This window comes from Acinonyx jubatus, chromosome C2 (genome assembly GCF_027475565.1).
Source record: "Acinonyx jubatus isolate Ajub_Pintada_27869175 chromosome C2, VMU_Ajub_asm_v1.0, whole genome shotgun sequence".
NCBI classification, from domain to species: domain Eukaryota; kingdom Metazoa; phylum Chordata; class Mammalia; order Carnivora; family Felidae; genus Acinonyx; species Acinonyx jubatus.
The window spans coordinates 113,519,771-113,546,965 of record NC_069384.1 but is presented as its reverse complement, the minus strand read 5'-3'; the positions used below and the strand labels follow the sequence as shown (position 1 = coordinate 113,546,965).

Here is a 27,195-nt window from a genome sequence, read left to right as displayed (position 1 = left end):
AGAGACCATAAGCTAACCCTAGCTACCTGAATCATGTCCTAATTCTACCTATATCCCAAAGCAGTAAAATGGCTTCTAATCGCATTCCTTTTATCAGACAGAAAGTTCAATCCTTTTTTAGTGGGTAAACTTCTTGGGAACTGGATGTAAATGTTGTCTCATCTAGAACATAGGATATTCCCAAGAGCTAAGCTCTTGTTAATTTTTGTTTCTGTTTGCTGCTTAGCACATTTGTAGCATATAATTGTCTAAATATTAAATAATAATAAGTCCCTAGAAATCCTGGAGAAGCACACCAGCAATATCCTTGCTGGGGCTGCAAGCAGTCCCTGTGCATCCCATTATTACCTCATATGGTAACTAATTTGTGTTTAGACAGTTTCCTGTCGGCAAGAATTTGTAGCTGTGTTTACATGCGACAGGAACCAGCTACTGTACAACTTCCAACAAAAAAGCTTTGCAGATTTTTTCCATGGTTCCAAACCTTCTTCACCAAGACTCGTATCACTTTGGCAGCTTTAATCAGTTTCTGAGTTGCCATGGGAAAAAATTCACAATGTGTACACCAAGAAAAATCACTATTTTTATGCCTATGCTGTACACTTAGGTACAGAAAAACCAGGAATTAGATGATGCAAATCTCCAGCTTTTCGTTCTGAAGCCAGGCTGACAGACCTTTTGGTGGGCAGCCCTTCACAGAATACCTTCCTACAAACCGCAGGATGGTTGTCTTTCCCCTATCCAACCTAGGAAGAAACTGATTGTTACTAACTACCTATACTGCTATTTTTCTGCGTATTTCAGATTAAGACAGGAACGTCCTTGGATAGCAATGGGTACTTCACAGTGTTCTTCAAGAGCAATGGGCATGTAGTATGGGAACTAACCAAATACTCCTTTTTCAAGAATCTATAAGGGGAAAAAAGTTAGTCGTGTCTCTCCTTCTCAGACATTCCATTCCTTGTTTTGTTGGGAGTCCCTGTAATCTAATTTGCTTGCATGTTTGTATAGAAGAAGTTGGGTGGCACTATAAAAGGAACATAGAAAAGTATAAAATAGTGTACATGCCCCTGTATTCTGGAGCTGTAACGTAGTCCCTATTACATTAAGAGGCATTATTTTAATCTCCTAGAATAGAAGCTCATTATTTGGTAATAATATTTGTAATACAGCTAAAGTAGTGCTTTGTCCTAAATCTAATAAAATCAAATAATCACAAGGCTGGATAGGATCATTTCAGGTCAATCCCTTGCCTTCAGGCAAAAGTCAGCACCACATTAACCTCATTCTGATGCTCTTTTGCAACTTACTAGAAGGTACTTTTACTCTTGGGTGTCATCTTAAATTTAACAGTTTTTTAATGCTCCTTTGTCCTTAATATTGATGAAAACGTTTAACAGTTAACATAGTAATAACTCTACCAGAATGTCTCATCTAACTACCAAACAAAACACTAATCCATACATAGTCACTAAGTCTTCTAAATAATGTGAATTTTTGGATTAGGTACAGAGAAAGGATAGCCATAAGCAGGGGAAGGTCTCTTGTCCCTCTATTCAGAGCTAGTTGCTGATAGATCAGAGCTGGCCACAGTTAAGGTCTTAGACACAATTGTCTATTGAAGGTCTTGAGGCTGTGGAATGCCTGGGAGCATTTCAGTGATGATTTCTTTTCTCTGGGCACCCACTAACAAGCCATGTGACCTAGATGATATTGTACTCGCTCACTGACGATGAAAAATCTTGTTACAGTGAAAGTAGATGCCATTTACGGTTTCCTCGTGGAGTTTTAGCTTTGCCATTCAGTCAGAGAAGTTCATCTTTGTTACACAGGATGTGTTCCTTTAAATGGATGATCTTAGAATGGAATATAGATGTTTTCTTAAAGGTTTTGGCCAATTTTATTTTTTGTTTTCAAGTTTTTGTTTTGCTTGCTTTGCTCTGGTTTTGTTTGTTTTTGGTTTTTATAAATATTATATTTGAAAATCACTTTCCTAAACTATCCACTTTAAGTGTTTTCCTGGAGTTATGAAGGTGGTAACTGGCACTTTTAGCTTAATTTTTTTTTTTCATAAACCCTGAAAGACATCTATGACCAAGGCCTATGAGTCCAGTCACTGCATTTTACAACTGAAAAGGACATTAATACCGGCTAATCAAATGCCCCCTTCTCAAAATTATGAAATTAGGCCCAGATATTAAATAATTTTTCTGAAGTCAACTTACAAGTTAGTCAAAACTATGACCCCTGACCTTTTGATTCCTAATTCTGGATTCTTCCTACTTCTGCCCTATCCCTTAACAATCCAATTTGGGTGTTGAATATAATTATAGAACATACTATAAACATTATTCTTAACTGTAGCAGGCAGAATGATGGCCCCCCACCCCGAAAATGTCTACATCTTAATCCCCAGAAGACCTGAATATGTCACATTACATGGCAAAGAGGAGTTAGAGTTGTAGATGGCGTTAAAGTTGCTAAACAGCGAAACTTAAAATAGGTAGATTATCCTAGATTGTCCAGATAGGCCCAACATGATCACAAGGTCCTTACAAGTGTTAAAGGGAGGCAGAAGAGGAGGTCAGAGTGATGTGACATGCAGAGGACTTGAGTTGCTGTTGCTGGCTTCAAAGTTCAAAGACAAGGGCAAAGAGCCAAGGAATGTGGGCAGCCTCTAGGAGCTGGAAGGGGCAAGGAATCAGATTCTCCCATACAACTTCTAGAAAGAAGCACCTTGATTTGTTGACACCTTGATTTTAGCCCATTGAGACTGGTGTTGGACTTCTAACTTACAGCACTGTAAAATAATAAATTCATGTTGTTTTATACCATACTACATTTGTGGTAATTTACAGCAGGCATAAAAATGAGTATACTAACAAAGTACTGAGGGCTGCTCAAAGAGAAACTTTCTTTCTGCAAGCTAAATTTTTAAGTCTGCTCCTTTTCCCTTTTCTTTTCAATACCACCTTAAGACAGTTAAGACCTTAAGATAGTATTTGCCTGGGGGCACCTGGGTGGCTCAGTCCTTAAGCATCTGACTTTGGTTCAGGTTTGTGAGTTTGAGCCTGGCTTGGGCTCTGGGCTGACAGCTCAGAGCCTGGAGCCTGCTTAGGATTCTGTGTCTCTCTCTCTGCCCCTCCCCCATTCTCTCTCTCTCTCTCTCTCTCAAAAATAAATATACAAATAAACATTTAAAAACATTTTAAATGACAGTATTTGCCTCTTGCTAGGGAGCAAATATTTAGTATTAATTTATTGCATTTTCCATAAACAGACACAAGTTCATTCCCAAGTTAACCAAACGAAGAAGAGACTAGGAGGGAGGTTCAGAGGATGTCCCTGACATACTTCATCAGAAAGCCCTTGGAGCAGCCACAGGAGAAGTAGACTTTTGATATGTGGCTGCAATTCTCTGTATGTCAGATAAAAACATTTCAAGGCTTCACTGTGGATGATACAAGTTTCTGCAAACTAGCTTCTGTCCATAATATTCACAGTGCTGTGATCAAGGACATTAATGCTCATAAAATTTTGTCCTTTCAGAACATACTTTTTACATTCAACAGTAAGTAGCAAAGACAAATGAAGTCACACATAATCCACACCTTCCAGCCTGCCTTTTATAATAGGAACTTTCACCTGAACAAACATTTATGGAAATAAGCAGGCCTCAAAGGTCTGTCACCAATTTTCATAATACTTTGCTACAGAGCCATTCTTTGATTACTTTAAACCAACCAAAAATAGGCAAGCAGAAACTAGTTCTTTAACCCCAGAATTTTTTGCCTAATAATAAATTTTTAGTTTATTAATATTTCTGAATTTCCACCCATCAAGACATTTTTCTCAAAACCTAGAGAAAGGCCCTCAAGTGACCAACTGTCTCAGTTTACCTGGGACTGACTGGTTCCTGGGACATGTGACTTTTAGTGCTAAAACCAGGGAAGTCCTGGGGAAGAAAGACCATAGATAGGGCTCAAATGCATACTTTTGTGTGGCTGCCCAAGGCCCTGATCCAGAATGCCCCAGGTACCAGGGGAAACCATTTTCTGAATTTAGAGTCCAAGGAAAGGTAAATATCTCAAGTTTGGCCTGAGAAAAGAGCCTGCCTTACCTGCACTCTCCAACGATATGTTCACTCTTTGTGATGAGCAGCTCTGTTGAAGGGCATCAGGAATGATCAGAGGACACATGCGACTCCGTGGAGAATGTACTGCACCATTTACTAACACAGTGACTCTAAGTTTTTGCACATGTTCACTGGGAAATACTCATATGTTCACAGGAGCCTCCCCTTTGGTTTATTGCAGGGTATTGATAAGCAACCTGAGATCTGTGTTAGAAGGCCAGTTTGACAGCCAGGTCCGTGCCACTGGACACAGTTATGAGAAGTACAACAAATGGGAAACGGTATGATGTGCACATGATTTAGACAGACATTGTTTTGGGAACTGAACTAAGAATGGCACATTAATCCACAAATGGTTGCATTGGTAGATAGAGGCTTGGACTCAACAAGTCGCCACTGAGAATCCAGGCCTCATCTCTCGCAGAGCCATCGGAACCACATTTGAAGGACGCACTATGTATCTCCTCAAGGTAATCATTTTTAACCATGACCTTGCCATGTCTGAGGGCTTTAAATCAACGAGTTCTAACACATTAACATCTGTTACACAGACATGCTCATCCCAGCATTGTTATAACTCTTTCCCTGTCTATATGCCCCAGGGAATCAAACAGATTCCCTAGCTTCTTTTATCATATGTGGATTTTTAAATCATTATTTTGATTTATTCGAAAGGAAAATGCAATAAAATAAGAGAAGTCCTATAAATTTAACCACATTCCTGTAAGCAATGTAAATGATCACCTACCTTGATGAAATTCTTCTCTCCCAGATGTTGTTTGCAAATCCATTTGCTAAAGAGGTTCATAAACTTCACGTCTATCAGGCAACATTACAAAGCGTAGCAACAATTTGTTTCTGTCGTCCTCTAATGCCATTTTTGTCATGTAATTCTAATGAAGAAAATAAAAAGACAAGGAGTAAGTGGGAGAGAGAAGAAAATTCTTACAAGATTAGCAACAATCATGATTACTTCTAATTACTCATCCAGTTGTCTTGGTCATGTCACCTAATAATAGCAGCTGAAAATAACCTCCACGTGAGTACAATTAAGCAGTGTAATCAGCATCTTCTGAAAAATATGAGCTTGTCAAGCTTAATAAAAATAATAAACAGCCATGTAAGCCTTCAGTTCAAACACTGTGAGTGTCTAGAGGCAAGAACATACTGTGCTAGTATTGTGTTTTAATTTAATCACAGGATATATCTCTTGCTGCTGTCAAGTTTCACCTGTTGAATCCAAAGCCCACACTGGTAGTGAATGTTAACCCCTGAATGTGATGAATCACCGTTTCCCTTTTTCTTTGCTTGCAATAGGTTGGCAAAGCTAGACCACATAAGCCTGCCATTTTCATGGACTGTGGTTTCCATGCCAGAGAGTGGATTTCCCCTGCATTTTGCCAATGGTTTGTGAAAGAGGTCAGTATATAGAATGATTTTGGGCGGAGGGAAGTAGAAAGTGTTTTTTTATTTAACAAAAAACTTCAATTTCTTATAACCAGGCTATAATAAGAGTAGTAACACAGAAAAAAAAATCATAATTACAAGTTCCCAATTTTAGGGAACATTTATAAGGTAAAATTTTAAGTTTTTGTAAACTTTTTTAACTTTATTTATTTTGAGAGAGAGTGCACAGAGGAAGGGCAGAGAGAAGAGAGGGAGAGAGAAAGAATCCCAAGCAGGCTCTGCACTGTCAGCACAGCGCCCAATGCGGGGCTCCAACTCACGAACGAACCGTGAGATCATGACCTAAGCCAAAGTCGGACATTTAACTGACTCAGCCACCCAGGAACCCCTGTAAGATTTTAAAACAGTTATCAAATTTGATTTATTTAAATTGGACTCATCAGAACTTTCTCACCCACCTTTGGTGGAGAGACTAACTGGTAGTATAATGGAGAGGTCATTTAAAAGTAAATGTGGATAAACCACTAGCTTCGTCATTATCTTTTGGACAGTAACTGTCGTATACTTCACAAAAAAACAACAACAATGAATAGTGGTCCCTACTCTAAATGATACTGTTTTTCACTCCTTGTAATTGTAATAAGATATATGTGAAATCCCTTTAACTGAAATTTTTTAAATATCCATGAGTCCATATTGATATAAACAAATTATTCAATAAATATATAAAAGGGAAAGAAGGAACAATCTTTCTTAAAGAAGAATTATAACTAATGGATATACAAAGGATGGACAAAAGAGAAAATTACCATTAGAACACCACAGTAATAATCATTTCATGAAAATCTACATATGGATGCAAAAATTAGTGAGTAAAAGTTTAAAGACAAATAGGACATTTGCAGTTTCAAAGTATCTCCCCAAAAATATGTATTAAATTACAAAGACAAAGTTTACAGTAGAGAAACAGCAGAAACTATTTAACCAAATAGTGATCAAGGTTAACATCACTGGTAACATCATCAGCATAAGACAAAATCAGTATCATGTACCACCGGGTATTATGTACGGAAAAGACACAATGTCTTTATGGTATTCTTCCTAAAAATGCAGAACCTTCCTCTAATCATAAAGAAAAATTGAGACAAATCCAAATTGAGGGGGCTTCTGCAAAGTAACCAGACTAGTACTCTTCAACAGTGTCAAAGTCATAAAAAACAAAGACTGAGGAACTCTCACAGAGAAGAGGAGACAAAGGAAACATGACAACCAGCATAGTGTGGGATTGTATATTGGATCCTAGAGCAGAAAATAATAGTGGAAAAACTGGCTAACTCTAAATAAAACCTATGGTTTAACTTATATTACTGTGTCAATGTTAATTCCTTCACTTTGATCGCTGTACCATGATTGAGTTAGATGATAACATTAGGAGAAGCTGAGTAAAGGGCATACGGGAACCCTTTGCATTAGCAACTCTTCTCTAAGTCTAAAATTATTTCAGAATTAAAAGTTTAAAATATTTAAGTACTTTTAAAATTAAGAATATTATTATATACCATATATGGTCTTTTGTGTGAAACACTTGTGTATATATTTGTCATGGTCTTGGTTTCTAGACATGTTATGTATCCAATTGTCACCATTTAACTTCAGTGGGTATCTCGCCATCTGCCCTCTGGAAGGGAAAAACTTTTATTATTACTTTGGTTATCTCTAAGATTAGACCACTAAAAAGAACACGGTTCTGTAGCTCCTCCAAACTAAACATTACATATTTTATCATGTGTTTTTATAATGAATGTGTAGAGTCACAAAAAGTATTTTAAAACTATTAATACATAGAAGCCTTAACTATTTTAAAGTCTACTCAAAAAAGCCTAGGGAAGAGTTGAATTGAAGTTTAACATGATACTGGGGCTGAGGAACTATGACTAAAAGAACATAATAAATGAGTATGAGGTCCTTCATTCATAGAGGAATGTCCACATTACTTAGCAGGGGTAGCTAGTCCCTTAACAGGGTTCCCTTCTCAATACAGAGGAGTAAGAAGGAGACTTTCATCTTTATGCAGGCTTTGGTGAGAGCCACCCAAAATCTACCAATGTGAGCTCACTTCATAAAGGGGGGCTTCTTCATTCCTCTTCCTTATTGGACATTCTCTCCAGTGAGACTATCTACAGGAGGTTTCACAAAACTTAAATAAATTTCTAGATGATAGCAGAAACACCCATAGCCACCCATAGACATTCCTTACTTACTAAAAACAGGTCTTACCTTCATATCCTACTCACTTTGAAAAAAATTTACTGCAGTTACTATTAGAAAATGAATATGTTTTTTAATAGTCTAGTTTTATTAAATCTTTGCTCATCTTTAAAGTGAAAAGTTAAATAAATAATTATTCGAGTTATATATATGGATGTAATAGAATGTCCTGGAAACAGAGAAGAATTAAAAACTATTTTAATCAAAACTATGGGTAAAATTTTGCTAACTGCCTTTTAAATATTAAATAGCTACCTCAGTAGGTAGATATTATTACCAAAGTCAATATTCATACAGTCTATGTAAATTTCACACATTCCATTTTTTCATGAAATTCTCTTCCTAATTCATACACAGGCTATTCGCACCTATGGACATGAGAGCCACATGACAGAACTTCTCAACATGTTAGACTTTTATGTCTTGCCTGTGGTCAATATTGATGGCTATATCTACACCTGGACCAAGGTATATGAACCAATACTGAGAGGGGCTGATGAAATTAAAACCAACCCACTTTCTATTATACTTGACCTAACCACACAATCTACTTTCAGAACCGAATGTGGAGAAAGACTCGCTCCACCCAGATTGGAACCACCTGCATTGGCACAGACCCCAACAGAAATTTTGATGCTGGTTGGTGCAGTAAGTATCTAGCTGACCATTTTGCCATGCATCTATTGAAAAGCCTGGGAGGACAAACAACATAGGAAAACAAAACAGTGTCTAAAATAAGAAAAAATGTCAAGGTTTACATTTTAGAATTCTAGCTTTCTGAAAGCACAGTTTATTTATTCACTCAAAAAAATATATTATGTGCTGTATAGTGTTCCCAGGTGTGCTAGATGCTGGAAACACAAGGCTGAGCAATCCAGACAGAATTCTACTACTCTGAAATGTATCATCTAGAGGAGACAGTCATTAAATAATTATTTAAATTAAAATGTGATATAATTACAATTTTGTGATTCAACTCTCAGAAAATGATTACAAGTAATAAGAAAATTTCTCATGTATGTTAGTTTCCCCCTTATTAATTTTCTTGCACTATATTGAGATTTCATTGTATAATACTACACAAAGACACACTGATAATTTCACATGCAACTTTTTACCCCATTAGCTTAAAAACATAAGACCCTAATCTCATGACTAAATGTATGTGCATGCCTTATATACCTACATGATCACGAGGGCGCCTATAAAAACAGCTTTTCTTTTTAAGTTTATTTATTTTGAGAAAGAGGGTGAGCAGGGGGAGGGACAGAGAGAGAGAGGAGAGAGAACCCCAAGCAGGCTTCACACTGTCAGCGCTGAGCCCAACGTGGGGCTTGATCTCACAAACCGAAACAACGAGATCATGACCTGGCCAAAATCGTGGCAATCAACCAACTGAGCCACCCAGGAGCCCCAAAAACAGCTTATTTTTAACTCTCTAAATTGGAAGTTTGAAACATGCTTTGTAAGAACTTTAGTAGGTGGCCATTCCATTAATGACATATGTTTTTGTAGAAGTCGGAGCCTCTCGAAAGCCCTGTGATGACACTTACTGTGGACCTGCTGCAGAGTCCGAAAGAGAGACCAAGGCCCTGGCTAATTTCATCCGCAGCAACCTCTCTTCCATCAAAGCATATGTGACAATCCACTCATACTCCCAAATGATGCTCTATCCTTACTCCTATGACTATAAACTCACAGAGAATAATGCTGAGTTGGTAAGTAGTTGTGGTAGTAAATATGGTATTTCACTGTTGAAAATTTTTAAATCCTATTCCTGAGAAAAAAAATTATAAAACCAATTTCTAAAAGTTCCATTAATTTTTGGCAGTAGAAGCAAAGAAAAAACTTAGTACAGATTTATAAGGAATCTGGAATTGGCTGATAAATTGGCTAAAAGAGATATGATTTTAATGGGGGGAAACAGTTCCCAACATTTAAACCAGTTTAGTCACTAATTGTCAAAATGACAATAGCTACACTTATTCCTGCTTCACCACAATACTAACTACATGATGATTTCAGATGCATCTGGTATAATCAACAAGGTTGCTTCATCTCACACACAAACAGAAAGTCAATTCTGTCAAGTTGCCTTGAGCTGGATCTGACATAGGCAGAGCATGGCAGATGTCATTAGGAATTTGGCATATTTGGTTGATACTGGGTTAAGTGATAAGATCTTAAAATTGCTTATTCCACTGTCTGATTATATGAGACACAGTAGTAAAGCAATCAATGAATGAATAGTATGAATGGGTACTTCCTAGATATAGGAAATAATGCAAAAAAATATTTAAGTGTCTATGACACAAAAAAACACAATCTTGTTAGAAAATCATGATATAACCACATGAAACGTCAAATAATATAAGAATTTTATAACATTCACATTAACAAATATCACATGTCAATGCATAATTTTTTAAAATCAGCAGGTTTGAATCCTTCAAACAATATTTTCTAGTTTATGAAACATCTGGCTGCCATAAGTTGGGACCAATGACCTTAAGAACAAGTGTAAGATTTAAAGCATTTGAGTTATGCCAAAAAATAAAGGGGGGGGGGGGTTCCCACTTAGACAATGACATAGATATTTGGCTTACCTAAATGCATAAATTTGAAGAGCCAGTGACTTTAACAACTGGAAACTGTTGTTTTGTACTTTCAGTCTTTCAGAGACCAAATAAAATATGTAATACTATAAATATTTTGTGAAGAGCAAAACGGGAAAATAACTCAGCCTCTTAGAAAACTAGATCCTTTTCATTAAAAAAAAAAATCTATTTTTCAAAAAGCTTCCCATTTTCCCTGTCCACAGCCAAAAAAACAAAGGAAAACATCATTAGCTGGAACCATTAACTATTTCAATTTTCCAATTATGCTCCATCTGTTAAGTGTTCCCAGTGGGTGCTCACAGTCCTGCTATCCCAGAGATGGGTGTGGTCAGATCCTCATTTCAATCCCAGATTTCAGTCCCTGCGGAAAGAAGGTGGGGCTATGTTGTTTGCTTTATTCATGTGAATATGTTTAAACTGTGCCACATCAGAAAAGAAAAAGACAAAGCCATATTAAGTGTAACAATAATCAATATATCCAGTTTGCTTAATATATCCAGTTTTAAACCCAAATTCTAAAGGACTAATGCTAACAGAAAAATTTTAAAGTGTTCTTTGGAAATGAGCTGCTTCACAAATCATCAATACTTTTTCTTATTGGGGAATAAGTTAATTCTAATTAACAAAGAATTGGAATAAACAGAATTATATCCAGTAAAATATTCATAATCTGGATACAAAAATACAAACCATAATACAAAAAATACAAACCATAAAATAATCTTATGTTGGATGTTTACTTTTATATTCACAAAACCAATAAATTCAAGAAAAAGTATATGCTACTTCTTACCCTTTCTGAGCATGACAAGATAGGTGGCTGAACTGCAAATTTAATTGTACTTATATCACAGTAATTGATTTAAAAGTTACTTTAATTTCCAATCATTGTTTTCTATGATTAAGCTTTTGCCTAGCGTCTTAAAAGAAATACTTAAGTGTCACTAGTAAAATCTAAAGTGAATGTTAATTTGATTATTTGATTCATTGGGAATCTGAATTTAATCCAGCACCCCAAAATAACAAATCTTTTGAGTAACTAGAGATCCTTTCCATCGTTTTCTTATTTTGCATAATTCCAATTCACTAACTTCTTAAGTACATTCTGCTAGAGCAACTCATAACTGTAGTGTTAATGAGTAAATACACATAGCCAAAAAAGAATCTGAGTCTCTCATAAAGAAAAACGTTGGCTTTTTCACAGTTTTTATTTGTAATGAGGATATTAAGAACAAAAAGTAGAAGTCTTGATCTGGGTACAGTAAATGTTCCATCCAAATCTAGTGCTTTTAAATTAATTCTCAGCTAGAAAAAAATGTGATCCCGCTGTAGAAAACTAAAGGTAGGGAAAGATTAACAAGATGAATTCTTGGCATACCACATTATAAATAACTTAGAATTTCTTAAAGTGGACTTTGTCTTACACAGAATTGAGTGCATAGATATGGATATGATTCTTACTTATCTTTACATTTATAAAACTTACAAGATTATGTTTGTAGCAAAAAAAAAAAAAATGCTTCAAGGAGAATAAGACTGTAAACTGAAGGAAATTATCCTGTACCTCTATTAGAATTCTTGGCGCAAATTTAGGACACACAGCAATCTTTGATATCTGAGTCATGATAAAAATGTATGTGGCTTCATTTCTGAAAGATGTTACATGTGATTGCCTGACAATTATTCATATCATGAGACAACCTTCAGAGAATGCACAAGACCAATGAAGTAAAAGAACAAGAGAAGTAATAGCATGAATTACAAAGAAAGCTACCAAAAAATATGTCTACAGATCAGTAAAAAATATGAAGAATCATAAAAATATCTTACATGTATAATGCTTTCCAGTTTGCTAACTGCTTTTACACATACTATATTATTTAAAGAAAGAATACAAAGTGCACTGTGAGTTTCCAATGGCTTCATACACTATCCAGTTCCTCGGTGTTGACTTATTCAATATGAAGCTATCACTATCATCAAAGGAAGTTTTAAGGCCCACAAAAAGAATATAATTACATTTCCAAAATTCTAAAAGATAATGAAATGCTGGATCGTATGACCTCTTTATTGTCAGAGTAAATAAAAACTAGGAGAATTAATTGAAAAGGTTTTCAAAACTATCTATATCTTTGCATTTACTGAGCAGGGAAGAAACTCCAAATCTTTGGTCCATCTCCCCCCCCCCAAAAGGGCCTATGTGGCACTATTAATAATAATTATTATTATTATCATAATACCATTTCTAAGTCCAAAAGCAGGAACCCAGAATAATAACTGGTCAACTAAGTATCTTGACCCATTCCCCAGACTGACCAAACTGGAAACTGATATGCACCACACAAAGGTACCAGGACATACCTCTCACACCACGTTTCTACATTAGAAGCATGGAACTTTACAGCTGGAAATCTTGAAATTTCTCTGGTTCTGCTTTCTCATTTACCAGCTGCAATAATGAAGGTTTTGCTAAGCCAACACCAGTAGTAGAGACAGCCTTGGGCCTAGAGCTATTGGATCCTGAAGGACTTCCTAGACTGCCCCAATTTCCAGAGACACCCACACATTGGGTAGCCCATGTAGCCATTTTGCAGAACATTCATCAAATTGCCTTTCTTCCCACAAACACATTATTACCTCTGTGCCTGGATACTGCTAAGAATTTACACTGGTCAGCTGAGATGCCTAACCTCAGGGCCCAGTCTTTATGACTCTAGCCCATACTTTCATGGGCATATACTCTCTAACCAGGAGAAAGATGACTGTCTTTCTGAAAAATTATTAAACTTGACCGAAAGAGAAGAATCCATTCCTAAAGCCTAACACCTTCTAGTCCAATGGCACTTCACTACCTCTTAAGTAAAGTTTTAGCTAATGAGCTACCAAGATAGAAATCCACTGCTCCACCCAAGCATGTGAGCACAAAGCAAGACCATGATTAGAGATAAACATAAAAATCAGAGGGAAGAAATGCTGTGATTAGAAGGTGGATAATTGCAGGCCCATGTGCATACCCAATCACAGCTGTCCCCACATCCCTGCCTAATAACAAAAATGACAAGGATATAGTCCCACTGTCAGGCAGGCCACCAGCAGCTAAGGCAGACCAGGACCTGAGACACAAAATATTCACTTCAGGTATTTTCTCAGAACTTTTAAATTTCACTTATAATACAAAAAAAAAAAAAAAATTTAGATGACAACCGCAGAATTTATTTAATTAGAGAAACTGGTTGTTGTTTTATCACTATACACTTTAAGTGACTTCTTGGCCTATTAAAGTTCTCCTACAGAGGCCTGGTCAGTACATGGCTCATCAGGTAATTACCAAAAATTTCACTGAGTACCTATCAAGTGCTCAGCGTAAACCATGGTTTTTGCTATCAGAAACGTCAGATCTTATTGAAATGTTAAGACTCAGATATCAGAAACCATACAAGAGAAGTACAGAATGTGGAGTTTCAAACTAAGCACAGTAGTAGGAATGCAGGGCAGGAAAATGGTAATATGTGATAAAGCTATTCAATGAAAGTTATAGAAAGGAGAAACAATTTATCCTGGGCCTTGAAGGATGGGCAGGGTTTGGGGGACAGAGGGCTGAAGAGAGCATTTTAGGCAGACAGAAGAGCCAACAAATGTGCAAGGACACTGAAAAATGGAGAGGGAAGGAGAAGGATCAGCCTGTTTCAAGTGTTCTTGTGGAGGAAGAGCGGGAGTGAGGTAAGGAGATTCTGGAGGGACTTAAATGTCACAATGAGTCCTGTGTCATAGCAGGCCCTAGAGCCTGTAACCTGGTAAATATGATTGCCAGCTGAAATACAGGACTCCCAGTTAGATTTGAATTTCAGAGAAATAACAATTTTTAGTGTACCTATCTTCCAAATATTGCAGACTTATACTGAAGAAGTATTCACTCTATCTGAAATTTAAATTTAATGGGGCATTCTGTATTTTTTGCTAAATCTGGCAACCTGGCTAGTAAAAGTGATATTTTAGCAGCATTGACCTAGCAGCAGTGTTTAAGAGACACTTATACTATCATCAGCAAAGAAGATAGGCATTCGGAGAACCTTCAAAATGGTTGTCCTCCTTTTCAATTTTGTCTCTAAAATACACTCGTGTTTACCATAATTATGTCTTTTATCTGACTTTCCTGTAACCTAGTTTTGCGCCCCCCGCCCCCACCGCAGCCGACCCCCTAGGAGACATTTGGCAATGCTGGAGAGGCATTTTTGGTTGTCATAACTGTAGGAGTGCTACAGGCATCTCGTGGGCAGAGGCCAGAGGATGCAGATAAACAGTCTACGATGCACAGGACAGCCCCCACAACAAAGAATCATCCAGCCCACATGTCAAGAGTGCTGAGGTTGAGAAACCCTGCTTTAAAACTAAGATAAGAACAAAGTCACATTCCTGGCTCAAGGCCCCTGGCTTTCACCCTCCTCACAAATAGTTTATAGTGTTCTGCAAATCTGAAGTGCAAAAGACACAGTACATTCTCATTATACAGCATTTATTTTTTAATATTTATTTGGAAGAAGTACCACCTACACACACACACACACTCTAGACTTTGCAACTTCAGCTGACTCACCCTTCACATTTTCCTTGATTTTAAAGAGCTGAAAAGTATGTATGTAGATCAGCCAAAGAAAAAACTGCTTTACATCAGTGCAAGCATTCCCACTCTCCCCATGAGCTCTGCCAAGACGGGCAGGCCCAGCTCTCCCAAGCCAAGCCTTTCCCCTAACTCCTTGCCTTTCTCTAATCTCGGGCTTCGCAACCAGAGCCTGCACTTGTTTACCCTCCTGTTTTTCTCAGAAACATGTTTGTCTTTTCAAGTCCCAAAGGCCTTCTCCTCAGTGCCTGCCTATGGGCCTTGCAGGCTTCTCCTCTTGCATCAAAATTATAAAAGTTAAATTCCTCATTGGTCCCTTGGTGTAAGTTACCCATTATCACAGAACAGAAGGAAGGAAACGGCAGTTAAAGATCATTTTGATGCTTCCATTATCACATGTATTCACCCAGAGGAATAATTAAACTCAGAACTTCCAATTAGAAACAAAGTTCTGGAGAAAATTTCCTTCGAATTGGCTTATACCCCATAGTCAGTTTGGAACTTTTGTTTCCTTGTACTGGAATAATGGACCAGCGGAAGACCCGAAGAGGCAGCCCCCCGCCTCCCATGACTCTGGCTTGCAGTGAAGACCATGGGCACAGCCATGAGACAGGGGCTTCCTGATCACATGTTATCTGGGAACGCAGGTCAGTGGAAAAGAACACCCTCGCCTTATTCATCTTACCAGCCCCCTGGAGCTCAGAGCCTGAGAAACATTACACTAGTTGGTCTTTTGTCTCTTGGGCTTTGAGTTAGATGTGACACTTTAGACTCTCTCTGTCTTTTGCTCTATGACCAAGGCCTCTTTTTAAGAAAACAGGTGACAAAAGAGAACATGCATAAGACATGGTAGGAAACTCATATCTAAGGATTAATAAAGGCTGGCCATGTTTGGCCTTGACTGAAAGCAAAGTTTTCTCTGAGGCTGATTTATATTTAGCTTCCTTCTGTTCTTTACAATTGGTAAAACCAGCTCCAGCAACACTTCTTTTGAAGTATTCGAAGGCCACAAGGAGAAGTGAAAAAGAGCACAGGATTTAAAGCAAGAAGAACCTAGCTCAAGTCAGCCACTTATGGGGCTGCATGCCCTTGGGAAAGTTCTTTTATCCTCTCTGAGTTTCAGTTCTTTTATCTGTAAAATGGGGATAAAAATATCTAGCTCTTATCAAGAGCTCTTTGTAAAGTCTAAGGTTTTATGTAAATGTTAGTTCTTATTTTGAACCCATTGAGCAAGGATGTAAGATGTCCCTCAAATAACAGGTTGTATAGAAAGAGTCTTTAATTGGAGTTTCAAGATGTGGATCATGCTTTCTGATGTGCTATTGCTTCTGCGGGTCTTTCGTCAGCTGTCTTAGTCCCTTTTTACAGAAATGTACAAGGGAAAGGAGTTACCACTCTAACATTTTAGCGAATGCAGGAATTATCTCTCTTTTACCATTCCTGGCTGGGGTCAGTCACCCAGCTTGGTTGGAACATTCCCACTGAGCGTGCTGCCCCACGTGGCATTCCATTTTGCTAGAAAATTCTATGCTGATGAAATGTGGACAGATAGTGTTGGAAAGATAAATGAGTAACATTTGTGAAAGTATTTGAACTCTTCAAAAGAAAAGACCCACACTGATTCCAGGGATTTTTGTTAAGATCATTGGAATTTAAAATATGATATTTTGGTCAATTAATGTCTGTTCTAGGTTTTTTTTTGTCTCTTAGCTTTGGAGAGGCTGAGAGAAAGGGTCCACACACTTCATTTTTTTTTAATTACTGGAAATAAGTAAAATGCACAGCAGATGTATCGTGTAATTGTGGCAACCCATCAACTATCACTACATGGTACCACCACCCTCCCCACAAACATCCCCAATCTCCACTCACACATGTCCCAGCCTTTACAGAGCTCAGCATCCTGCACACCCACCCAAATCAGGCCCATCTGTAACACCCCAAAGTCCTAGGATAAGACTCAATCAACCAACCATGTGCTAGATGCTATACAATCTGCTGCAGATACAAAGTAAATAGCCAAGAATCCCTTTCCACAGGGGGGCTTGCCTGAGGGGTGGGGCAAATAGATGCAAAAAAACAATTCATTATAGAATAGAGTGACAGGAACTCTGATAGTGGTATGAGCTTTCACAAAAGAAGGGTGAATCAATGCTCTCTAAGAGAGTCAGGGGCAACTTCACAGAGAAGGTGACACTAAAACTGAATCTGGAAGGACAACAGTAATTCTCCAAATCAACAAAGATGAGAAGAGAACCTCAACAAAGGGAGAAGGATACCCAATGTGATGGGGGTAAGAAGAGGCAGGCACAGGTAAGAAGTAGCTCAGGGAAACCTAGCTCGGAAGGAAGAGGAATGCACAGCAAGGGGTGCAGACTGGGAGAGGAGGGAGGGCCTAGCTCGCACTCTATGCCCAAAAGGAGGCCGGACTTCAACAGAAGGTGAGAAAGCCACTGAGAGATGTGGTGATGAGGTGACACTCAGAAGATGAGTGATGAGTAGGTATCAAGAGGTTAGAGCAACTGAGGACAAGGAGAGCAAAGGCTGACACAAACTAAAGGTTCCTGCAATGTGCACCAGTGGCAGGAACAAATTAACATCCTTTTTAAACTAACATCAATCTGAGATATTGGAGTCTGCAACAAAGGCAGAACAACCGCTTCCAGAAGATGCTTACGAAGTCTTAGAAAGCACTTGGCTATTATCACTTTGAGGAAAGGTAAACTGCACATTTTTGTGTGGCCCTAATGGTAGTTATGACTACAATGGTAAGTTGATAAGTCAAAAGAGAGAACAGATCACAAGTAGGCCCCTTCGGTTTTGTCAGATAACTCAAATATTATGTCATACCAATAACCTTATTAAGAGACTTGAAGGTCAACAGGCACTCAGGAGTTTAATAGATAATGACAGTGACCTTCTTGTCTTAAATCTCCTCTAGTCTTCATAACTGTTCATGTTTGGAACTAATCCCGAAGAATCACACTTCTTTATTTCTCCAGCTTTATTGAGATATAATTGACATATAACATTGTATCGGTTTAAGGGGTACAGTGTGTTGATTTGATACACATATACATTGAGAAATGGACACCACATTAGCTAATACATCCTTTACTTCACATAATTATCATTTTGTTGCTGTTGCTATTTTGTTGCTTTGTTGTTATGGTGAGAACATTAAAGCTCTATTCTCATAGCAACCTTCAAGTACAATACGGTACTGTTAATCATAGTCATAATGCTGAACCTGAGACCCTCAGAACTTATTAGAATTGTATCTCTAGCTAAAAGTAATAATTCAAGGCTTAAAGACAGGGAAAAAAAAAACCCAGAACAGATGAAAAGCCTAAGAAAGGTAAGTAGGGAAGGAATAAGAGTTCTTTAGGATCTGAGGTTCTGCGTTATAGAAAAATAACTACAGACATCCTCAGATGAATGCAAGTTAATGAAATTACAGAGGAGGAGAAAATATACAATTTACTTACCAAAAATAATTAGTACCTCACCATGTTTCACATCTGTAAAAGATGGTTTCAAATCTATTCTGAGCATTATGCAATTGTGAATAGATTATTCTCATTTCAGTCTGCAGTAGGCCCTGTACTAGAGGGTAGAGACGAGACCTGGCTCTAGTATGTTGGTCAGAATAAGATTCAAACAACAGGGCTACACATTTAGACCACAACAGTGAAAGATTCCATGCAGTAAGAGAAAGCATATATTCGTTTACCAGGTGGGGAAAAAAAGGGAAGTGAAACCCTATAAGTTTCAAGTCACTGTCCCCAAACTCTGAGAACAATAAATTAGTTCCAAGAAACTGATTACCCCATTTCAGTGGACCAAACCAGAAAAACTAAAAAAATAGAATTATTCTATTTTATAATTCTTTTTAAATTTTCCAATTTACCACTTGGTTAATAAAGCATTAGCAATTTAGGAGCTGGAACCCTGAAGTTTTATAGCCATGCTCTGGTCAATTTGACATAAGATACCACTAAACTGGTTTTGATATTAGAACAAGGACAAAGGGAAGTTCCTACTTTGCAATACCCGGAGTATTTTGATTTCATCACCAACCTCACAGCTTTCCAAGCATATGTACGAGACATAATCATGATGCCAAAGTATGAAATATGGCTAGTTTCATAACCAGAATGAATTATGGCTAATTCTGTAGTAAACAATCAGATTCTCAAATCTATTCCCAAGACAGCCAAGTCAGGCCTTCCTTTTCAAGTGATTCATTTAAATATGCAGTATGTCAGTGGATGTTAGGGAGTTAGGGAGGACTGGGGGTATAGAGCCCTTGCCCTTGAGTAGTTGGGTGCAGGGGAACAGAAAAGCAGTGGATCCTTGAAGAGAACGATGCTGCTTCTAAAACACACACACACACACACACACACACACACACACACACACACACACATTAATACTTGCCACTTTTTTAAATTCTGGAATTCGAATGTTCTTCGTTTTGAAATAGATGTTGTCTAATTCTTCAGTCTAAAAATCTTCAAAGCCAGAACCACCCTCATCCCTGGAACTGCCAATTCCTAAAAATCTCTATGCTGGCAGCAAACACTATATTGAATATCCAATCGTTCATATGTGTAGTTTTTAATACTCATACCCCAGTTCATATAATACTATTTTATCTTGACTTTATAACCTACCACATTTCCAGGTAGTTTTTGTTTTGTTTTGTTTTGTTTGGGGTTACTTTGCACGTATTTGATTTGTTTGTTTGCCTGCATTAGGTAGACAACCTCTTTGCACAACCACAAAGACCTCCTTGTCTCCAGCTTTTCTCTTTGTACAAGCACCAGAGACAATACAGATTTGCCACACTAATCCTCAGACATAGCCTAATTCTTAATACACAGTGACATTTTACTGTATCAATGAATGTGATATCTGGGACAGTTACAGATTACTGTAGCTTCATTTCTCTAGCCTGAACTAAGGTTTAAAAAAAAAAAAGTTTAACAAGTCTAAATAAGAATACCTGGGGGAAAAGACACACTAAGTTCTATGTAAATGAAAAAGAAAAGAAAGTAAAAGATTGTCCTCCGACTAAAATAGAACTTATTGCCGGTTACTGCAACAATGATTTGAAATAAATGTAAGGACCTAATTCTTAAATAAGAGGGCAAGAGTGCTAATTGTCCTCAGAGTTCCAACAATTAGTTCCTGGACAACCACTAAGTGGTAAGCCTTGGCCTGGACCCTGAAGACATGGAGATAAAACACAGAAAAAAATCACTGAGAACTCAGAGGCCAGCAAATGGTGTTGCCACAACACAACACGTTCTGTGTGGAACAGAGGGAAGCTCGGAGTGAGTGCCTGGAGAGGGCATGAGGTAAGACATCCTCACCCAAGAATGACTTGGATCACGTGACTAGGTCAGCTAAAAACTCAGAATGGGCCCTGAGTAAGTAGAAAACGAACCCAAACTGTGTCTTGTGTCTCTTCAATGTCTTAAAAATAATGTACAGATACTTGTTTGTTTGTCAGTGTGTGCTTTCACTTATTTACTAACTGCTGGTTCTTTTGCAGAATGCCCTGGCTAAAGCTACCGTAAAAGAACTTGCCACACTGTATGGCACCAAGTACACATATGGCCCAGGAGCTACAACAATCTGTGAGTCTTGGCTTCAGAACTGTGCAAAGAGACCGCATGCCTAAAAAGGCGACAAATGGTTCCCAGAGACTTTCCTTAGATCATCTGAAGCATGTGGCTTTTGCCTGACAGTGAATTTTTTATACAACGTGTCGTCAGTTTTCTGTTCAGAAAAAATATCCCTTTCAACCCATAAAAACATTTGCTCTCTATAAACATCCATTGAGCTCCCACTACTATGTGCCAGGCCCACACTAGGTGCTAGAGAAGAAAGGAAGGATGGAGAGAAGGCAAGAGAGAAGGAGAAAGGGAAGGGGGTGGGGGGGAACCAGCACAGTCTTCTAAGAACCCACAGTAGGGAAGCAGGAAAACTAAATATAGGGATGCTAAGTGCTAGGACAGAGGATGAGCAAAGAAGGAGCACCACCTAGGACCAAATAGCCCATCCCATGGTATCAGGGATGACCACCCAGGAGAATGACTCAGAAGCTTTACCTGGAAGGACAACTGCTGATGACAAGCAGAAGAAGGAGTGTTTCCCTGACTAAACAGACTGCAGGTGTGAGGGCTAATTCGGGCTCAAGCCACTTTCCAGGGATAGATGTGAGCCCCTCTGACCAGTCACTCGGTGTGTTAGAGCAAATGTCAAGAGACACACAGCAAGAGGGTTCGGTAGGGGCTGGACCCCAGAGTTCAGATTTCACTTAGATGCTACAGAGTTTGAGTGTCACTGGGAAGGCACATCCTGCAGGCCCCACTTTCCACTTCTACTTCTATTTTCCTTTGCCTGTGCATGATTTCTTTTTGCCCCAGATCTGAAAGGACTAAAAATACAAGGGAAAAGGGCCAGTCCTGTCATCACAGGGCCTCCTGTGCAGCTGGAGAGGCTCCAATCCTGGGTTGTTGTTTTCTTTTAGGTTTTATGTTGAATACAGTTCTCTGTACTCTTGGACTTTTTTCAACTGCTCTGAATCATATGGGGCATACTGTTTTCTTACAGGGTTCCAACAGAAATAGCCCACTTAGTCATATATTGTGAATTTCTTGCATGTTTTATTCAGACTAATTCAATGAAGGTTCTTTTTCCATTATACCCTAAACCTCGGAGGGCAGAAGTCACATCTTGCCTCTATCCTGGCACCTCCAGAGTACAGCCCGTGGCCTGCTGCCCAGTGAGGGCTGTACAACTGTTGACGGAATAAACAGATCAAAGAATGAATTAATCAATGAATGAATGAACAAATGAGCTAATGACTGAATAAATATAAAATCCACGTGGCAGTAACATCATAACTGTTATTGAATGAATAGCTGAATAAATGCCCAATCTATGCCAGACCATATGCTAGGCCCTGAGGAAACCAATATAAAGGCACAGCACTGCCCTCAAGATGCTCCAATTTCATCATTCAGCCCTGTTTCCTCGGGATTTAGAGTTCTTGCCGATCACCAGTCATCACGAAGCTTACCTTATTTTCCCAGGACACAAATACTCTTTTTCCAGAAACTATATACATTTTGTCAACAAATTACATATGTTATAGTCTACTATAGCATACAAGCACAGTGGGAAGTTTATATTATATTATAAATTACATACTTCCTGGAGTATGAAACATGTCATTCCCACTATAATCAAGAGTAAAGGTAAGATTGTCCTGAGTTTTTAAAACACCCCCATAGCCTTTATAATCCAGTTTTCTAGAATATTTTGCCCTGTAAAACAGTTGTAATTACAAATGAAAGATGGTGTGTGTTTTTTTGTTTTTTTAATTTTCTTCCTGGATTTTAAGTTTTTTGGTTTTTTGTTTTTCTGTTTTTCTGCTGTTTGCACATTGCAGATCCTGCTGCTGGGGGCTCTGATGACTGGGCTTATGACCAAGGAATCAAATATTCTTTTACTTTCGAACTCCGGGATAAAGGCAGATATGGCTTTGTCCTCCCTGAATCCCAAATTCGGCCAACCTGTGAAGAAACGATGCTAGCCATCAAGTATCTTGCCAGATACGTCATGGAACATCCATACTAGTAGAAAATGCTGACAGCCTTATTTCCAAGTGCTCACTCTTCATTTATTTTCAATCCTGAGCTCTTATTTTTGTTTCCCTGTAAATTTTCCAGATCCTAATCTTTCTTTTATGCTATCAGTCTATTAAACTACTTGGATCTTTTAATACTTGTAATAATAAAAGTGAATCTATTGTAATTATAAAACCTGACAAATTGCCTACTTCTTTAGAAAAAAGAAATGATGTGAACAAATGACTAAGCAAGCCACACAGGGTGTTGATGAGGATCAGCCATATAGGAGTTAAAAGTCCTCAGGGTATTTGCCAACTCTGGAAGACTGCAGACATGCACAGGTTATAATGAGGGCATATAAGGAAGGAGAAATATAAGGGGAAATTTAAGAAAACTCAGTTTGGTGAAAGACCCCATCTTGGTTTAGATTTCATCTCAGTTCATTTATTTTTTTCTAAGTTTATTTATTTTGAGAAAGAGAGGAAGAGAGAGAGAGAGAGAGAGAGAGAGAGAGGAATCCCAAGCAGGTTCCACACTGCCAGCACGGAGTCCAACATGGGGCTCAATCTCACGAACCGTGAGATCATGACCTGAGTCAAAACCAAGAGTCAGACACTTAACCAACCGAGCCACCCAGGTGTCCCTCAGCTCATTTATTTTATGAACTGTCTACTACATGCCAAACACTTTGGTAAGCAATCAGGGACAGAGCAATGAAAAAGGAAGACATTTCTGCCTTCAATGGACATTTGGGAAGACAGACATGAAATAATTACCTATTAAACTAATTATTTAATAGTTCATGATTTAATTTACACTAAGCAAGTAAGTGCTAGACAAATTACATAAAAAGACCATTTAAAAGATCTACCTCCCTGATGGGGGGCAGGGGGGAGGCTCTCTCAGGGAGTGCTGGAACTTGAAGAATAAGTCACAAGTAGCTGGAGGAAGGGAGTGCCTCTTCCAAACCCTATGACTATTCAGAACCTGTAAGAAGAAAGTCAGAGAGGGAGGAACCTAGAGAGTTGAGCGAAGAAGGGCTTGTTCAGGGGATGAGGAGGGAAGTAAAGGCCATAAGGCACAGCAAAGAGGTTAAGGATTTAGAAAAATCAGTATATGAACAATGGGAAGCCATTGAAAACATTAGATTGCAAATGACACGACCAGAGTTTTTAAAACACCAGCCAGCTAAGGTGTGGAAAGCAGGTTGGAAATAAAACAAGAGGGTGTCAGGAACCCTGGGTGCACCTGTTAGGCCTGAAACAAAAGAGGCAAAAATTATTCCATGATTTGAAGTTTCCCAGAAATGGAACTGAACATGGTAATGTTAGAGAGTATTATGCGAAGTTCAAATTTTAAAATATAATAATAGGTATCTAGTTACAATTTGCAGGCATCTCTTAATTTATAATCTACTTTAGTACTCTACTTTAAAATATGAGCTAATTGCTTTCTGTGTGGATTCAAGTAAAATAGGATTCCATATCTGGCAAAATATATTAAAATATTTTTGATACTGTTCTATTCAAAACCAGAACCCTTTGAAGTCACCGAGGTGTGTTTCGAAGTTGTCAAGCCAAAGAATGATTAATTGCATTAATTGTCCACTAGGTGGTAGCAGTGCTGCTGCTACAATTCGTCCAGCAATCCTCAGCAAAATAATTTAGTAATACATCATTTAAAGAAGCAGAGAAACAGACACGTAAGTGCAAAAAAAGAAATTCCCATGAATTCTCAAGCACTACTGGCAGTAATAAAAACATAGATGCAATTTAGCTAAATTATCTTTCCCCCATGTTGTTTAAATTATATCCATGTTGGGAATTAGAAAGCTAACTCAGCCAGAGTTACCTAAGTGAAGTTACACTGCTGAAGGTATACCATTCAATCCACAGGTAGTTCCACAAAACACTCCCATAATCCACCTCTAGCAAGTAACACTGACCTCAAACTAAGGGATGCTGTGACCCAAAGTTCAGAAGTCATGTGTGTAAACCATAAAGAACCCTCCAAAGTCTCTAAATTAAGTGCTTTAAATTAGAAATTGTCAAAAATTCCAAGGAATTTTTAAGACAAATAAGGACTAGGAAAGTAAATACGCAAATAAGATCTCATTTAAATTCCCATGTATCCAAGATTTCTCGTACCAGAAACATTTTTGCTATACCTCTGGCTGACTGAAAGCCAACAGCTCTCTGGCTAGGGGTGCCACTTGCTTGAGCTAAACTGAGAAAAAAAACAAAGAGATTTCTGCTTTAGACCTTCCCAGTGCAATACCATATGACCTCCTGCCAGGTGGACCAGAAACTGTCCAGGGTTCCTGCCTAAACCGGCCTACCCAGAAGCCTCTGGCCGTAAGGGCACCTCTGCTCCTCCCTCCTTTAAATTTCTCCCACACTGAGATCCCAGGAGAGGCTCTGAGTCCTTCCTCAGTCCCAAGCTCTCACCCTGCCAAAGCAGCATGTCTGGAATATGGGAATTCTACGTATCTAGAATAACATCCCGTGTAGTCACCGGTTTTTGCCACATAACCTATATGAGTTGATCAAAAGAAAATTTCAGGCACAGAAGAAAAACAGAAGGAATCATGACAGTCAATGAGGTTATTTGGGGGCCAAATGGGGTCTTGATGAGCCTCTTAGGTCACCTCATTTGAGCAGGTGGTCACTCCCCCTCTAGCCAGCTCTCACACTGGCTGAATCACACACCCACATCTTTGTCCAGAAATGCCACCTTCCCTTCAACGAATGAAGACAAGTATTTCTGCGGCATTTTGCAGGGAAGCTGCAATATTCAATATCCACAATGAAAGGCAACACATTTTTCTTTCAACACATCCTTTATGATATATCTAAAGGTAATCCAGAAGCGTCTTGGATTTGATTTGGAGAATCATTTGAAAGACTCTAGTAAAATCACAAGAGAATCTTCACTTTCATTTTCTAAGATACATCTTTTTTGTGATAATGTTTAAATATATGCACAAAATACATAGTTTAAAAAATAAAGCAATATTTTAAACTGCAGCTAGGCATATACTACTGCAAAACTCCACGGAGTTCAAAGATCCAGAAGGGTGGAAAATTTTTGTTGTGTGAGGCATTCAACATTAAATCTTTCGAAAGAGATTAATTTGATCTATGAAACATCACACCACCTTACACAGTCAATCCTAAAATGACACGCTGTCCAATAGCTATTCATCCTATAGCATGCATGTGCCAAGATCTTTTGTAAATTTTGAGGCGATAATACAAGATTATACAGAACTATGCCTGCCAAGAAATCACAGCAGTTCTGAGAAACAGCTCCAGAATATTCTTGAAATCCATCTATTGTATCTGTTCTTTAGAGGCTAACTAAATCAGGGAGGATTTGGAAGTCTTAAAAAAAAAAAAAAAGCATCACATGTCAATGTCCTATTCTAGAAACAGGGAACAGAAATATGTAACAGATATTAAGAAGTCCAAGATTATTTATAGAGTCTTAGCCTGAGAGATGGCAGGATCCTTTCCTCCAAATAAAATACAAGCATCCTTCCTACTTAACCTGAAAAACAGACACACAAGCCTTCTCTACAGTTTTAAAACTAGTCACACACACACACACACACAAAATGGCTTTAAGAAAATATATAAGAATACTAGGATTAAGGGTGATTTCTACCTTCCTTCAAATTTTCTGTATTTTGCTCAATTATTTTCAGTAGGAATTTATTACTTGAAGAGTCAGAAAACAAAACTCCAAAAAGAAAAGCTGTAACATAAAAAAACTTTCCTGAAGTAGCCCCCAGTAAAACAAAAACAGAAAGATATTTCACCTCTAAAAAACACAGCCATCACTTTCACCCAGCACATGATATTTACTGACACTCCAGTTGATAGTGGCCAACTGTAAGTCTTTTTACCAAGTGCTTAGAAGGCACGGGCATATTTTTTTGCACCTACCATCCACCAAGTCCTTCACAGATGGTATCGCATTTAGCCTTCACAGCCTCTTGCCAGAATCCAGTTTGCATCTCCATTTCACAGATGACGAAACATCAATGTTTTTGAGGTTATAGTATTTTTAATACATTCAAAATATTCTGTGTTTTGATAAGTTACAATGTAGCTTCAAAAACATATTTTATGTTATTAAGGACCACCCGCCAAGGTTCCGTAGCCAGATCCCCAATTCACCTCAGGTTCCAAGTGCAAATTTAAATGGATTTCTTCCATCATTCAATTCAAACATATGGAAAAGCCGTATTTGAGAACAAAGAACTGGGTTCAAATCTCAACTCTGTGAACATACTAGCTCTGCTACATTGGGCAAGTTATTTCCTAAAAAATTACTTTGCTTGCCATCTGTAAAATGGGTATTCCCAATTGTAAAAGGTAGGTGAGTAGCGTAACATTGCATCTGCCACAAAATGGGCGTTTAGTGTTAGTGCTTTTCTCACCCCTCCCTCCCCAACTAGCAAACACAGGGGGAGGGACGTTTCATCCACCAGAGAACCCT

At 38.2% G+C, this 27,195-nt stretch overlaps 1 protein-coding gene across 1 annotated transcript in view; it reads left to right on the top strand.

Annotated features, from left to right (window-relative positions):
- Nucleotides 1-22,884, top strand: part of CPB1 (carboxypeptidase B1) — a 33,478-nt gene extending 10,594 nt beyond the window's left edge. Inside the window, exons 4-11 of the mRNA XM_027061634.2 lie at nucleotides 4,317-4,416; nucleotides 4,504-4,605; nucleotides 5,453-5,554; nucleotides 8,168-8,278; nucleotides 8,368-8,458; nucleotides 9,326-9,528; nucleotides 20,607-20,691; nucleotides 22,512-22,884. Of these exons, the coding sequence (XP_026917435.1) occupies nucleotides 4,317-4,416; nucleotides 4,504-4,605; nucleotides 5,453-5,554; nucleotides 8,168-8,278; nucleotides 8,368-8,458; nucleotides 9,326-9,528; nucleotides 20,607-20,691; nucleotides 22,512-22,699 (982 nt within the window). The 3' untranslated portion in view covers nucleotides 22,700-22,884. The remainder of the gene's footprint in view (nucleotides 1-4,316; nucleotides 4,417-4,503; nucleotides 4,606-5,452; nucleotides 5,555-8,167; nucleotides 8,279-8,367; nucleotides 8,459-9,325; nucleotides 9,529-20,606; nucleotides 20,692-22,511) is intronic.
- Nucleotides 22,885-27,195: the final 4,311 nt, after the last annotated feature.